General features: G+C 59.4%; 1 protein-coding gene across 1 annotated transcript; it reads left to right on the forward strand.

The window, feature by feature from the left end:
- The first annotated feature begins 73 nt into the window (after nucleotides 1-73).
- On the forward strand, nucleotides 74-8,067 carry SIGMAR1 (sigma non-opioid intracellular receptor 1). The gene is made up of 4 exons (XM_074994437.1): nucleotides 74-268; nucleotides 1,482-1,682; nucleotides 3,362-3,454; nucleotides 5,589-8,067. The coding sequence occupies exons 1-4, from the start codon at nucleotides 121-123 to the stop codon at nucleotides 5,813-5,815; spliced, it is 669 nt and encodes a 222-aa protein (XP_074850538.1). The 5' UTR covers nucleotides 74-120; the 3' UTR covers nucleotides 5,816-8,067.
- Nucleotides 8,068-12,928: the final 4,861 nt, after the last annotated feature.

Below are 12,928 nucleotides of genomic sequence, written 5' to 3' on the forward strand. Positions count from 1 at the left end.
TGGCCCGGCCGCGAGCGCTCCCATTGGCTGGCGTAGGGCGGGCGGTACCATCCCGCGGCGCCGGCGGGGGTCCGGGCTGGGGCGGCGCGGGCTGGGCGAGCGCACGGAGGGAGGCGCGCGATGTGGTCCCCGGGGCCGCGCGCGCTGCGGGCCGGGCTGGCGCTGCTGGGCCTGGCGGGGCTGGGGCTGTGGCTGCGGGGCTGGGCCGCCGCGCGGCCCTTCGAGTTCCAGCCCGAGGAGATCGCCGAGCTCGGCCGGCGCCACGCGGGTCAGCGGGGGGGGTGCGGGGACCCGGGGTAACGCGGGGGGGCAGGTAACGCGGCTGGGTGCGGGTCAGTCGGGGGGGGGCAGGTAACGTGGGTGGGTCGGGGCAGGTAACGCGGGGGGGTGCGGGTCAGCGGTGGGGGCAGGTAACGCGGGGGGGTGCGGGTCAGCGGTGGGGGCGGGTAACGCGGGGGGGTGCGGGTCAGCGGTGGGGGCGGGTAACGCGGGGGGCAGGTAACGCGGGGGGGTGCGGGTCAGTCGGGGGGGCAGGTAACGTGGGTGGGTCGGGGCAGGTAACGCGGGGGGGTGTGGATCAGCGGTGGGGGCGGGTAACGCGGGGGGGTGCGGGTCAGCGGTGGGGGCGGGTAACGCGGGGGGCAGGTAACGCGGGGGGGTGCGGGTCAGTCGGGGGGGGCAGGTAACGTGGGTGGGTCGGGGCAGGTAACGCGGGGGGGTGTGGATCAGCGGTGGGGGCGGGTAACGCGGGGGGGTGCGGGTCAGTCGGGGGGGCAGGTAACGTGGGTGGGTCGGGGCAGGTAACGCCGGGGGGTGTGGATCAGCGGTGGGGGCAGGTAACGCGGGGGGGTGCGGGTCAGTGGGGGGGGGCGGGTAACGCGGGTGGTTGTGGGTCAGTGGGGGCGGGGCGGGGTAATGTGAGGGGGAGGGTAATGCGGTTTGGTGGCAGGTCAGTGGAGGGAGGGGGTAATGCGCGTGGGTGCGGGTCAGTGGGGGGAAGTCAGCAGGGTACCCTGGGGTAATACGTGGGTGTGGGAGGTCGGGGAAGATCTCTGGGTAACACAGAGGAGTGGGAGGGGGCTGAGGTGACACATGGGGGAACCCCCAGAGAGTGGGAATGTGGGTGTCCGGGGGGGGGGGGGACGTGGGGATCCAGTGGCAGGTGAAGCTAAGATCAAGGTGCTGACCAAGCCTGGGCCATCCCCGGGGTCCCCAGCAGCCCCTGGGGTGCAGCTGCATGGACTTGTGCCAGGTGCCCCCAGTGGGGGGTGATGCTGGGCGCAGCCCAGCACCTGGCAGGCAGGTCAGCGGCTGCCTGCCTGGAGGAAGTAGTGGGGAATAGCCCAAGGGGGAAGGAGGGAGCCTGTAATAATGTCCGGTTTCCTGAATAAAGCCGTGGGCCCCCTGTACTGGTGGGCCCTGGAGGAGGGCGCAGGTCCACCCAGTGGTGTTGACTTTGCCTGGATTGGCTGTTGCTGCAGGCTTGGACCATGAGCTGGCCTTTTCCAAGATCATCGTGGAGCTGCGGAAGAAGCATCCAGGCCATATCCTGCCGGACGATGACCTGCAGTGGGTGTTTGTCAATGCGGGCGGCTGGATGGGCTCCATGTGCCTGCTCCATGCCTCGTTAACCGAGTACGTGCTGCTCTTTGGGACGGCCATCGACACTGGGGGGCACTCAGGTAAGCAGGGCTCTGACAGCTAGGGCCAAGCGTGGAGGTGCGGGTTGGAGGGCTACTCTTGGGTAGCACAGTGTTTGGAGCTCACTTTATTCTCTTTGGGTGTCTGGTGCAGCCTGGAGTGCTGGAGCCCAGACACAAGCACTGTAGTCTGGGGCCATGCTGAGGATGCAGGCAGGACCTTCCTGTGAGAACACTCAGAGCTGGAAAAAATCTCATCCCTCCCTGCAAACGCTAGAGTGGGAGGGGAACGCAGAATTCGTGTCCTTTGCTCTCCAGGCACAGGCTGAGCCGCTTTCGCAATGTGTACAGATCACACCTGCTTCCAGCCCCCAGGACTGGACCCTGGGTCAGGGGCTAGGGACTCCGTTGCGCCCTGCATTGAGGCCCCGTTTTGTAGGTTTACTGTCAGCCTGGAAAACTGTCCCTGATATACAAGTAATTCCACTTCCTCCCCTCCTACACGCTAGGCATGAAAACCGCCTGTCTGGGTGCTGTTAAAGGAACTGCCCTAAGCCTGTATTTGGTTCAGACACCCTGCGCAGTCCTCGGAGAGTAGCACTGCTAGGGAGCCATGCTGAGGATCTCCACCTCACTGCAGCAACGTGGTGGAAAGGGGACTTGTCTTTACAGGGTTTTTTCCTTTTCACACCTTTCACCTGAACCAAGTGACTGGGGGGGTTCCTCAGCAGCATTGCCCAAACATGACTCAGCTTGCCTGGCCAGAGGACTCCCAGGCAGATTCTCCCTTTTCCAGAACCAAGGCAGGATTATCCTCTGCCGTGCATCCTCCTGAACCTTTCATAGCCTGGTAATAAGTGACTGAAGCAAATGGCTTCGTTCCATTCCTCTTGGGCTTAGGCCTTTGAGCAGTCTGCTTCCTTCCTGGGGCTCTCCCCTATCGGGCCCTTATGGGTGCCTGTGGAGCCTTATCTCTCCACTGCAAACTGTGGTCAGGCTGAACTGAACGTGGGTGGCCCTTCCAGTCACCCCTCTCATCCCCCTGGCTCCCCACCATGGCCTGACTGTAAGAGGAGCGTCTCTGACTCCTGATCCTTCTTGGTTGCATCTCCAGTGGGGTGGCAGGGATTTCCCCAGCCCAGAAATGCTGTGTAAATGCACCTCCAGAAGGAGAGTGGGTTGAAGCCCAAAGTGGGAGCCTGTCTTTTCTGATGTCTCTCTTATCTGTGGGGAGTTGGCTCTAGCACGTGGTGGTAGCTGCTGGGCAGAGCAGCCAACACTCGTGAGAAGAGTCCAGCTCCAGAGGCCAGTGGCCCAGGAAGGCTGCCTGCTTATCCCTCTGATGAGCCATTTGGGGGTGTGCTGATCAGCAGATTTGCCACCAAGGACCAAAAGGAGGGGGGGGCAGCTGAATCCCTGGAGAATGGCAGCAGAAGAAGCGAGACCCCTCTCTTTAGCCTGCAGCCGGTATCTCCGAGTCACTTCCAAGTCCCTGCTCCCTCTGATTCCCTGCAGTAAAGTACCCCGCTGAGGGAGCTGGCAGTAGGCTGCTCTGTGGGCTGCTGTCCTTGGGAGAGCCCATGGGAACCCAACAAGCAGCCAGATCCATGCTGTGGGCAGACAGGATTTGTTGTGCAAGGGTTTAGGGCACTTCCCCCGCCCCAAAGAGCGAGCTGGCTTTTCCAGCTGCTGAGACTTCACACCGTGTGCCTCTCTTGCAGGTCGGTACTGGGTTGATATCTCCGACACCATCATCTCGGGGACGTTCAGGCAGTGGAAGGAGGGGATGACCAAAAGTGAAATCTATTATCCAGGTGCTGTAACCCAGGGTTCTTGGTACCTTTACTCCGTGGGATGGGGTGTCAGGAACTACATCCGTGGAGACACGGCTCTGACTGATAGGTGGCAAGCCCAAGCAGGCCTGCACAAGGGTGCTATCATTTGAAGCTGTACTTTACTTAGTCTTAAGCACTTACACACTTCCATACCAGGTTGGTAAAACAGCCTAGAAATCCCAGATTCATATTGACCCTTGGTCTTGAGGCAGTCAAGTGGATAACATCCAGTGGCCAGCCAGTCATCTTCCGGGGCACTTGAGAGGCGTCCAGGTGTGTGTCCATCAAGTTCCCTTTTTTCTCTTTTTATAGCCAGCTTGTTAGTGTTACGTAGCTTCTGCTCGGCAGTTTTGCAAAGGGAAGGGTGGAGGTTTCCAGCCTGTCAGGTGGGCAGTTTTCCATCAGTCAGGGGAACTTACCATCTGTTAATCAGCTGTATAGCAATAGTTAACAATGGGCACAGACTGTCTGTCTGTCTTACGGTACCAGCAAGGGGCCTGAAGTTAAGGCAAGTAGTCATGTTTACTTTTTCGGGTCACTCATTCCTCTCTTTCTCTGGTCTGCTAGAGTACGCCTACGCTACCCAGTTTTGTCATCAGCGACTGCCCTCTGGCGGCAAAGCAGTAGGAGCGTTCACGTTGCAGTGTTTCTTGCATTGGGAAAAACACCCAGTGTCAGTGCAAAGAAACCTTCCATCCATACAAGAGACTTTTTCCCCCCCTCTCCCTTTATGGCTGACAAAGAGCCAGAGTAGGCACAGCTGTGCGTTTTATCGCCAGAATGGGCTTCCACAGGTATCCCAGAATGCCAGGGCTCTGCTCAATCTGCTGCCCTCCTCTTTCAAAGCACCGGGAAGTATCTGACAGCTGGGTGTGCTGCTCTGGTTGGGGAACAAAGAGCAAATCCTTACACTATGAATACGGGCAGGCAGAGGGCTGCTGCAGTGGGAGGGGGACATGCCTCAGCACACCGACTTCACAGAGCTCCTCGCGGTGCCCCTTCCAGCAGCTGAGGAGGCTGTGTTAGCACTCGGGGGTCCCAATATGCACCGAGATCAGCTCTACCTTCCCACAACTCTGCACTGTGGGACACATGGCCCCAGCGCGTGGCTCACACTGTCCATGATGCCGCCCCATCTGTCGACAGGGAGCGAGTGTGAACCCTCTCTGGCCGTTTGTGTGGTGTTGACTTAGCAGTGCAGACCAGCGCCTTTTGTTTTGTTTTAAAGGGGTGGGTGGAGCTGGTACTGCAGCTGGGGGGGCCGTACCTCGGCAGGGGAGCGTTGATACAAAGGTGCCACGTACCACCACGACACAAGCCCTGGTGCAGACATACCTGGCTGTGCTGTGATTTCAGGCAGGCCTCTTCGGAGCAGCTTTCAGCAGTAAGCGTGACAATTCGTATTCCAGCCGCTGGCCGTGGTTTAAATGCATTACTGGGCTCTGGGCTATCAAAACTCTGGTCCTCGAGCGCACGTGGCCTTGTGGGCCTCTCCTGCGTGGCTGCCTTTGCAGGGCTGGTTGCCTTGGGTTTTGCATGTAGTGATTTGAATGGGTAATGCTAGAGCCTCATTAGCCCCCTCCAGGGGACAGCAGATTGGCCTGCAGAACACTGCAGCTCTGAGCTCCTGGAGGGCAAGTGTTGAGTAGGGTTCGAGGGAAACGTGCACACTCTGAAGGGTAATGAGCACGCCTCCCCTTCCCTCAGTGGGACTGACAGGAAATGGGGAGGGTTTTAAAGCCACCTGGTTCAGAGCAGGAGGCGGCCATGGAGCATCGGGAGGAAACTGCCCCATGGGAAGGCTGTTCCGTGGCTCTGCACCGAGAGGCATCTTTGCATCTTCCTTGGCAGCAGCTGGTACTGGCACTGTCTGGCAGCTTCTGGATTAGTGCCCCTATTTTTCTCCACCTGTGAGGCTCTCCGGCTTGGTGTTGAGCACCCTTTTTGTCCTGAGCTGGGAGTGGAGGGTGCCACGTATCCTGTAGGATGCTGCCTGTAAAGAGCCCTATTTGTTGTCTGTGGAGTCACAGCGGAAGTAGCGCTCCAGAGCCAGTGTTGACCCAGCTTTCAGAATAATAGCCAGTGCTGTTTCTGTCTGTCTGTCTGCCTGCAGGAGACACCATTGTGCACCGGGCCGGCGAGGCTGCGGCTGTCCAGTGGAATGCCGGGACCTGGATGGTGGAGTACGGCCGTGGCTTCATCCCCTCCACCCTCCTGTTCAGCCTGTCTGACACGGTCTTCAGCACTCAGGACTTTCTCACCCTCTTCTACACCTTCCGGGTTTATGTCAAAAGCTTGCTCCTAGAAGCCAGTGCCTACTTCAGCTACCTGGCTCCATGACGCCCCCTCCCCCAGCACCAGCATGGCTCACAGGAAGGGGAGCCCTTTCCCATCCCCTTCCATCACGCAGCTTGTACCATGAAGGCAGGGGGCAGGAGCGCACGCATACAGCTGTGCCAGGTTAGCCATCTCATCTGCCTGCTGCAGTGAGCACTCAGCTGGGGAGGGATGGGTGAGGACCGAGACCGGAGAAACGGAGAGCGCTATTTTTTAAATATCCAAATGTTTCCTCTCTTTCTGTAACTAGAGCACAGCTGCTGCTGAGCTGTTACCTACATCCTCCATCTGCAGCCAACTCCTGTGCGCTCCAAAAGCCAGGGGCCTCTGACAAACTGGCTGGGGAGGAGAGTGACCTGGCTCACGCTGTGCACAGGCATGCTGGACATCATAAAACCTCGCCCTTCACGTGTCCCCCCTGCAGGGTCAGCTGCTGAACTCCCTCAGCCTGAGCTGAGCCTGGAGTCAGTGGGGCTCAGCTGGTGTGAGCCAGGTGTGACGCAGCAGGGTGGGACTGACTTGCAGACGTGGTCTGGGTACAGAGCAGATGTATATTAGCCGCTTCCCATCTCCATTTCATAATGGACGGCAGCGGGTATCCCGTCCCTGTGTAGGCACGTCACGTGTGGGTTAGCTAGAGTACTGCTCTGTATCCTGTAATCCCTACCTAGTCTAAGACAGACTCTCTCTGATCTAGCCTTCAGTCCTGGGTGATCCGATACCCAGGGCACCAGAGGGCATCTTCCATTGGACACTAGCATCAAGTACCGTTGGCAATAAGACGCTGCGCCATGGGTTGGGATGCCTCTTGTGTGGGTGAGTGGGAGAGCTCCAGCCCCTGCAGGCTGCAGCGCTGTGGCCTTGGGTGACTGTAGTCTGCCTCCGTTCCAGGGGCAGGATGAGGGAGATGAGGCAGGAGGGCTGGGTTGGGGTTCATCTCTCACAGTCCTAGTATCGTTCGTTTCCATGACGGGAGAGCCGCCATCCTTTGCCTTAGCAGCCTTACTGCCGTGGCCTCCTCGGCTATGCACGTTTCTGTACCTGCTGGTGGTGGTGCTTCAGCTGCTGGGTAGGCTGTCCCCAAGGGCCTCTGGCCTGCAGCCAGGGCTGGGGTCCCAGGGCAGAGCTCTAGGAGAGCCAGCCTGCCCTGAGGACTCGTAACTGACCTCTGATTGTTACGGGGATTTGCTCCCACAGCTGCTCTGTCTGAGATACCTCATTTCTCTGTCCCGTGTGGCCCGAACTCACGTACTGGCCTCTGAGAAGTGGACGTTACTGAAGGCTTGCGGCAGGAAAGCAGCTGTTCCACACCTGTCAGCTGCTCTCCTCCTGGGGCCTCGCAGTTGCTGCGGCTGGGGGAGTTCTGTGCCACTGTGCGTGCCCAGATGTCAGTGCTCATCCCCCTCCCTGGCAGCGCTGTCGTGTCTCTTCGGGCCCCTGGAACAGCTCAAGAAGAGACAAGTCACTGAGAGGGGAGAGGACGCGGAGTGGGGTCTGGAGACAGCATGGCCCCGTGGGGCAAGGGGCAGGAAGATAAAGCCTGCTCCCCCTCTGCCTTGCACCGAGCAGTTGCGGTGGGTCGGACCACCCCCCAGGCACCTCCTCTGGCTGAAGGAAGCTCACGTTGGTGGGGGAGCTCAACCGGGATTCAAATGTATGGGGGTTTGGCAAAGCTCCTCATGTCTGCCCGACCTCCATGCACCTGGATGTCCCCCACCACGCCTTCCCCACGCACGCAGGCCTGGGTGCCTCCTCTGCAGCTGGAGACCTCACACCCAAAGCCCCCCACCCTAAGACTCCCCTTCATAAGCAGCTGCCACATGGGACCAAGCCCCAGCACCTAGACAGCTGAACCCCCCCAGCCCTAATGACATGCACCTGGGCTCCCCTGCAGCTTCCCATTGCCCTAGAACCCCCGTGGGAGTCCCCTGGGAACGACAGGTGCATGCAGGCAGTCTAGGCTGGAGGGCTGCTGCTGGGGCCTGCAGTTAGTCCACAGACGAGTTATATCTGAAAGCATCTCCGCGTGGAAGTGCCCAGGGCCTGACTGCTGGTCACTTCCTTTAGGCAGCAAAGTGTGCAGCCTCTGCAGCCTTTCAGTCACGTCCATTTCTGACCAACCGTCGCCGTGAGAGCCAGCCGGCTCCGTCGCCTGCGTCTCCTTCCTGTTGCCTGTGGTCGCGGATCAGTACATGTAAGGCCCGGAGTGGGTCACTTACCTGAATCAATGGCAAGAATAAACCTGCTTGTCTGGCTTGCTGGTTTTGGAGCAAGTGGGTGGCTGGCCTGTGCAGCCCACCCCTAGAGGGGGTGGCGCATTGGTGTGTGTTAATGAAAACTCTGCTGTGGATCCAAGGAGTGGGCTCATTTCTGCCACAGAACCTGAATGGCTCCAAAGTAAGGCCCCAGTTTGTCAGAAGTGGTGACTTTGGTCACCCAGCAGCTCCGAGCGTCCATGGGTGGTGGGAGCCCTTGGGCGATCCAGCTGGCCTGTGGCCTCCCATTTTGTTCTGGATAGTTTCAGTAAAAGTCTGAGACAGGCCACAGGCTTGTGGGAATGTTACTGTACAGCCTGTGACTTGTCTGTGACTCCTGAGCAATATCTGTAATGAAGTCTGAGCCTAAATCCTCAGCTGCAGGGAGACGGAGGGAGCTAATGCTCAGGCCTGCTCTAGGAGTAGCCAGTCACCTGTCTCCAGAGGGAGCTGCCTGTAAGGCCAGGTCAGCAGAGGAAAGTTTTAGCAGTATCACCCCTTTCAGGGTGGCAACATTACTACGCTACAGCCGTGGGTCTGCTTGTGATGCACGAGTCAAAGACAAACCACTGCCACCTTTCCCGCTGTAGCGTGTGTGTACGGTCAAAGCCCACAGTGGCACCTTTCCCCTCCTAACTTCCAGGCTGGTTCCTTCCTGTGCTACGCAGGGAGACTGCACCCAGAGCCATGCTGCTGGGTCAGCCCAGGAGGATGGTGGCTCTAGCCATAGCTGATCTGCCCAGGCAGGCAGAATGGAAGTTAATAGTAAAGTGAACTGCGGGAGTTAAGACGCACAGAGAAGCTGTTTTCCAAGCCCACATTTCCCTTTCCTCTGCATGGGTTTATCCGCAGGCCCAGGGTTTTTTACCTGTCATTGGGTCCTACCGCTTGGGAGGGACAAAAGCCCGTCTGCACCCAGTGGGTTATTTCTGGTCCCTAGGTTAACCCGGTGGCGTGGTGGGTTTTCCTTTTGTGTGAGCCAGCCTGACTCACTCTGTAGCCGGAGTTCAACTCCCGGCTGGTCTCAGAGGAGCTGGAAGGAGGCAGCTTTTCCAGATGATTGAAATCGGTGGCCATATCTTGATGGCACTGCACAGACTGATGCACGCTGAGAAGCTGAGCCAAGGGTTTCATAACAGCTTGATTTCCCAATCCCCAGAAACCAGCGACTCCCCCAAGGCAGTGTGGAGGGCCGGGTCACTCAGTGCTCCTACAGGGAAAACAGGTTTTCCTAGTAGATGTAAATGAAGTCCTCAATTGAAACTTCAAAGGGCGCGATCCATAGTCTATGCAGACTGAAGGATGCCTACGTGTACGTGGTATCACTATTAATTTATCAAAATGAACCAGCAATCGTGTCCCGCTTGAAAGACTAACAAAATCATTTATGAGGCGATGAGCTTTCATGGGACAGACCCACTTCAGCTCATAGCCAGACCAGAACAGGCTCAACACATAAAGCACAGAAGTCAAAAATCAAGGTTGGCAAATCAGAAGGAGGGGGCTGAGGTGGGGAAGGGAAGTGTTAGGGACCCTGTGAGCTCCTCCATCTTTGTCTTCACTCCAGCTCGTCCCTTGGGGAGCAGCTCTGCTATGAGCTGGGCCCGGGAGGGAGGGTCGCTGACCCGTCCTAACAAGGACGGACTCCAGAGACTTGTAAGCTCCCAGCAATTCCACCACTGCTGCCAGCCGGCACCGAGAGCTTTGTGATCGGGGTGTGTGATGTGATTGCTGGAGCACTTTCACGCTCACCATCCTCTGTCTTTCTTGTGTCAATAACCCTTCCCATGTTAGATGCCAGAGGCCAGGCCCAGCGCGCTCTTTGGGTGAGGTCTGAGGTATTCACTGACCTTGGACACAGCCGGTCCCTTTGGGACGGGAAGAACCTGTGTGGATTTGGGGAGGTGGGTTTCCATAACCTCTCACCTGTGTGCGGAGGGGACGGGCTGTGGCACAAGGGGAGCTGCAGTGTCGGAGGGAAGTGCTGGGGTCACTTCTCGCTGGCCAGGGTGGCAACAGCCGTGCTCGGTGTGTCTGGGTCGGTGCCTTGTAGCAGAGGGCCCCCCACCCACAGTCTGGGGCTGCCAGTTGCCCTGTTTTAAGCAATTTGCCTCTCTCTGCAGTGTCCAGGAAAACTCTAACATTATGAGGAGGGGGGTGCTGGCGGGGTGCAAACAATAGCCCCCTGGGTGCAGAGGTGCTGGCAGGGAGGGAGCATAGACTGGGCCTGGGGACTGAAGAGGGAAGCAGAGCTCTGCAGGGAGCGACAGAGCCACCAAGGGCACTGAATCACCTCTCCCAGCCCTGGCGCTGACTCTCAACCTCAGGGACAGCTGAGACAGAGCCGCTGCCTTGGCACCTGCCGCACAATCCCAAGCTCCAGCCGGCGCTGCAGCAGGATCGGGCCCAGGATCGGGCCCCCCCGAGCTTTGCCAGCCAGCAGGTGGCAGCATCGCCATTCCCAGAGACCAGCCCCTAAAGTTCCAGCTGCTCCCGGGGTCCCCTCCGGCGGCCGTAGGAGCTGGGCACCGACCCCGCGCTGGGCACCCTTGCTGGATCCCGTCTGTGGGGCCGGATCCCAGAGGCTCTGCCCAGGCCGTGAACGCGCTGGAAGGGGGTTGGAGATCAGAGCTGGGGGAGGGCAGATGGCCCTTGTCGCCATGCTGCTAGCCACGGGTGGCAGAGCTCCCCAGGCTGCCCACTGGTGCTGCTCTGTGTCCGTGCACAAGGGACCGTGCATGGCTCCTGGCAGCCCACTGGCGTGGGGCTGTCGCTGGGCTGGGAGTGGTGCACCTGGTGACATTGCTCCTGGCTCGGCTGGGAGCCTCTGGGGCAGAGCTGCATGCATGGACCCAGCTCCAAGAGCACCGAGCCCGCAGGGCAGACAGGGGACCCTTTGCCTGCGAGGAGCCATGTCTCAGCAAGGCTCTCGGGGCTGGGTCTTGCAGATTCCCCTGGCTGGGCCCTGCACACTTGTCCCTGCCTTGGGTGACTTCCCCATCGCTGAGCCAAGTCGGGACCTGGCCCCCTTTTGCACTCACCCAGGCCAGATCCCTGCCCTGCTCTCCCAGGCCTGGGCTCTGCACTCTGCCTCCACTTCCTTCCCCAGCTCACCTCCCCGAGGCCCAAGCACCTTCCCCAGCAGAGGAGCCAGGCCCTGCCCCTGATGCTGTGCATGGGGCCCAGAGGACAGGATACTTGCTAACCGCTGGCTGCTCTTCCCCACCCCTAGGTCCTTTGCAGGCCCAGACCTCCCAGCCTCAACCCCTGCTTGGCCATTTCTCCATCTGCCACCCATCACCCAGCCCCTCTGCTGCGATATCGACTGGGTGTCAGCAGATTAAGGAGTAGTCAGTGAGGCACTAGCCTGAGATTTCTGGAAGGCCTCTGACTTGGGTGTTGGATTAAAAAGCCCAGGAAGCGATAAACCCAGCCTGGCACACAGCCAAGGGACTAACAGCTGGCGAGGGCTCGCATATATTCGGGTGATTTCCTTTTGGGGTCCCGCAGGGCTCCGTTCTGGGCCCTAAGCATTTGTATTGGTGACCAGGGTGTCACCGTACAGCTCTCATGGGTAAACTTTGCAGACACCTCAACCTCTGGGGGGCGGGGTGAAAGGACAACTCACTGACACCAACCAATTTTCAGTGCCAGATTTTCCAGACGGCTGCTGGAATCCTACGGCCGGTTCCGGGCCTGTGATTCGAGGACGTTGGTAAGGTGGAGAGGGACCAGGGAGGACCAGGAGCCTGGCTAGAGAGTCGTAAGGCAGGCCTGGTCGGGAGAGATTCCCGTGATTCCCCAAGAGGCGGCTAGTGGGTGACTCAAGTGCTGTGATGAAGTAGCTGCTTGGGGAGTAAATCAGTAATGATGGGCTCTCCTCCCTGGCGGGGAAAGCTCTGACCCAACCCAAGGGCTGGTCACTGAACACAGACAAATTGCGGCGGGAAACAAGGCGTACGTTTGCGCCCGTGGGAGCAATCACCCCAGCACGGTGGTTCTCCAGCACTGGCAAAATATCACTCGGGGGGGTGCTTTCTAAACCCAGCTCTGCAAGCTCTTTGGCGGCAGGTCTCTGGCGGGGACAGGCCAGGATGGCCTTGGCACCAGCGGCTGTGAGGTTTGCCAGGCCCTCGAGGAGGGGTGCCCCCTCTCTCCCACCCCTCGTTGCAGACAGCAGGATGCCCTGTTGGGGACCGGAGCTGGGGAAGGGAAGGACATGGACCTGAGCAGCTCTTACAGCCCTGGTTTGCCTCAGGTGAGCAGCCGGCCAGCTGGGGGTGATAGCAGGAGGCCACGTTTGTATCTCCTGCTGGTGTTACCCTGCTGGTGGCAGCCTGTGCTCAGTGGTGCTGGAACAATTTCTAGGGTGGGGGGTGCTGAGCTGCACACACACACACACACACACACACACACACACACACACACACACACACACACACACACACACACACACACACACCATTCTCCATCCCAGGGTGGCAGAGTCCCAGTGTGGAGCTGACAGATGGGCCCAGGGCCTGCAGCAGAACCTCTCAGGCCAGTGGCCAGGACCTAGGAGCTGACAGCAGAGGTCACAAGGCCATCAGCTGGATCCCCCAGAGGCAGCAGGGACCCCAGGCAGCTGGTAGCCAGAACCTCAGGTGAAAGCGTGGTCCCAGGTGCCGGCTGGGGGCTGAGACCATGACACAGTGCATAAAGTCTGGCCTCAGGGGAGCCATGGCACCATGACTGCCACGTGCCTGGGATCTCACCAGGGCCTAGCAGAGATCCCAGAGGCTGCACAGCTCTTCCACAACACCTCCCTGGCTGCTCGGGCCAGGGATTCTCATGGAACCGTGTTCCCAGGGGAATGAGGAAC

This window comes from Carettochelys insculpta, chromosome 5 (genome assembly GCF_033958435.1).
Source record: "Carettochelys insculpta isolate YL-2023 chromosome 5, ASM3395843v1, whole genome shotgun sequence".
NCBI lineage: Eukaryota > Metazoa > Chordata > Testudines > Carettochelyidae > Carettochelys > Carettochelys insculpta.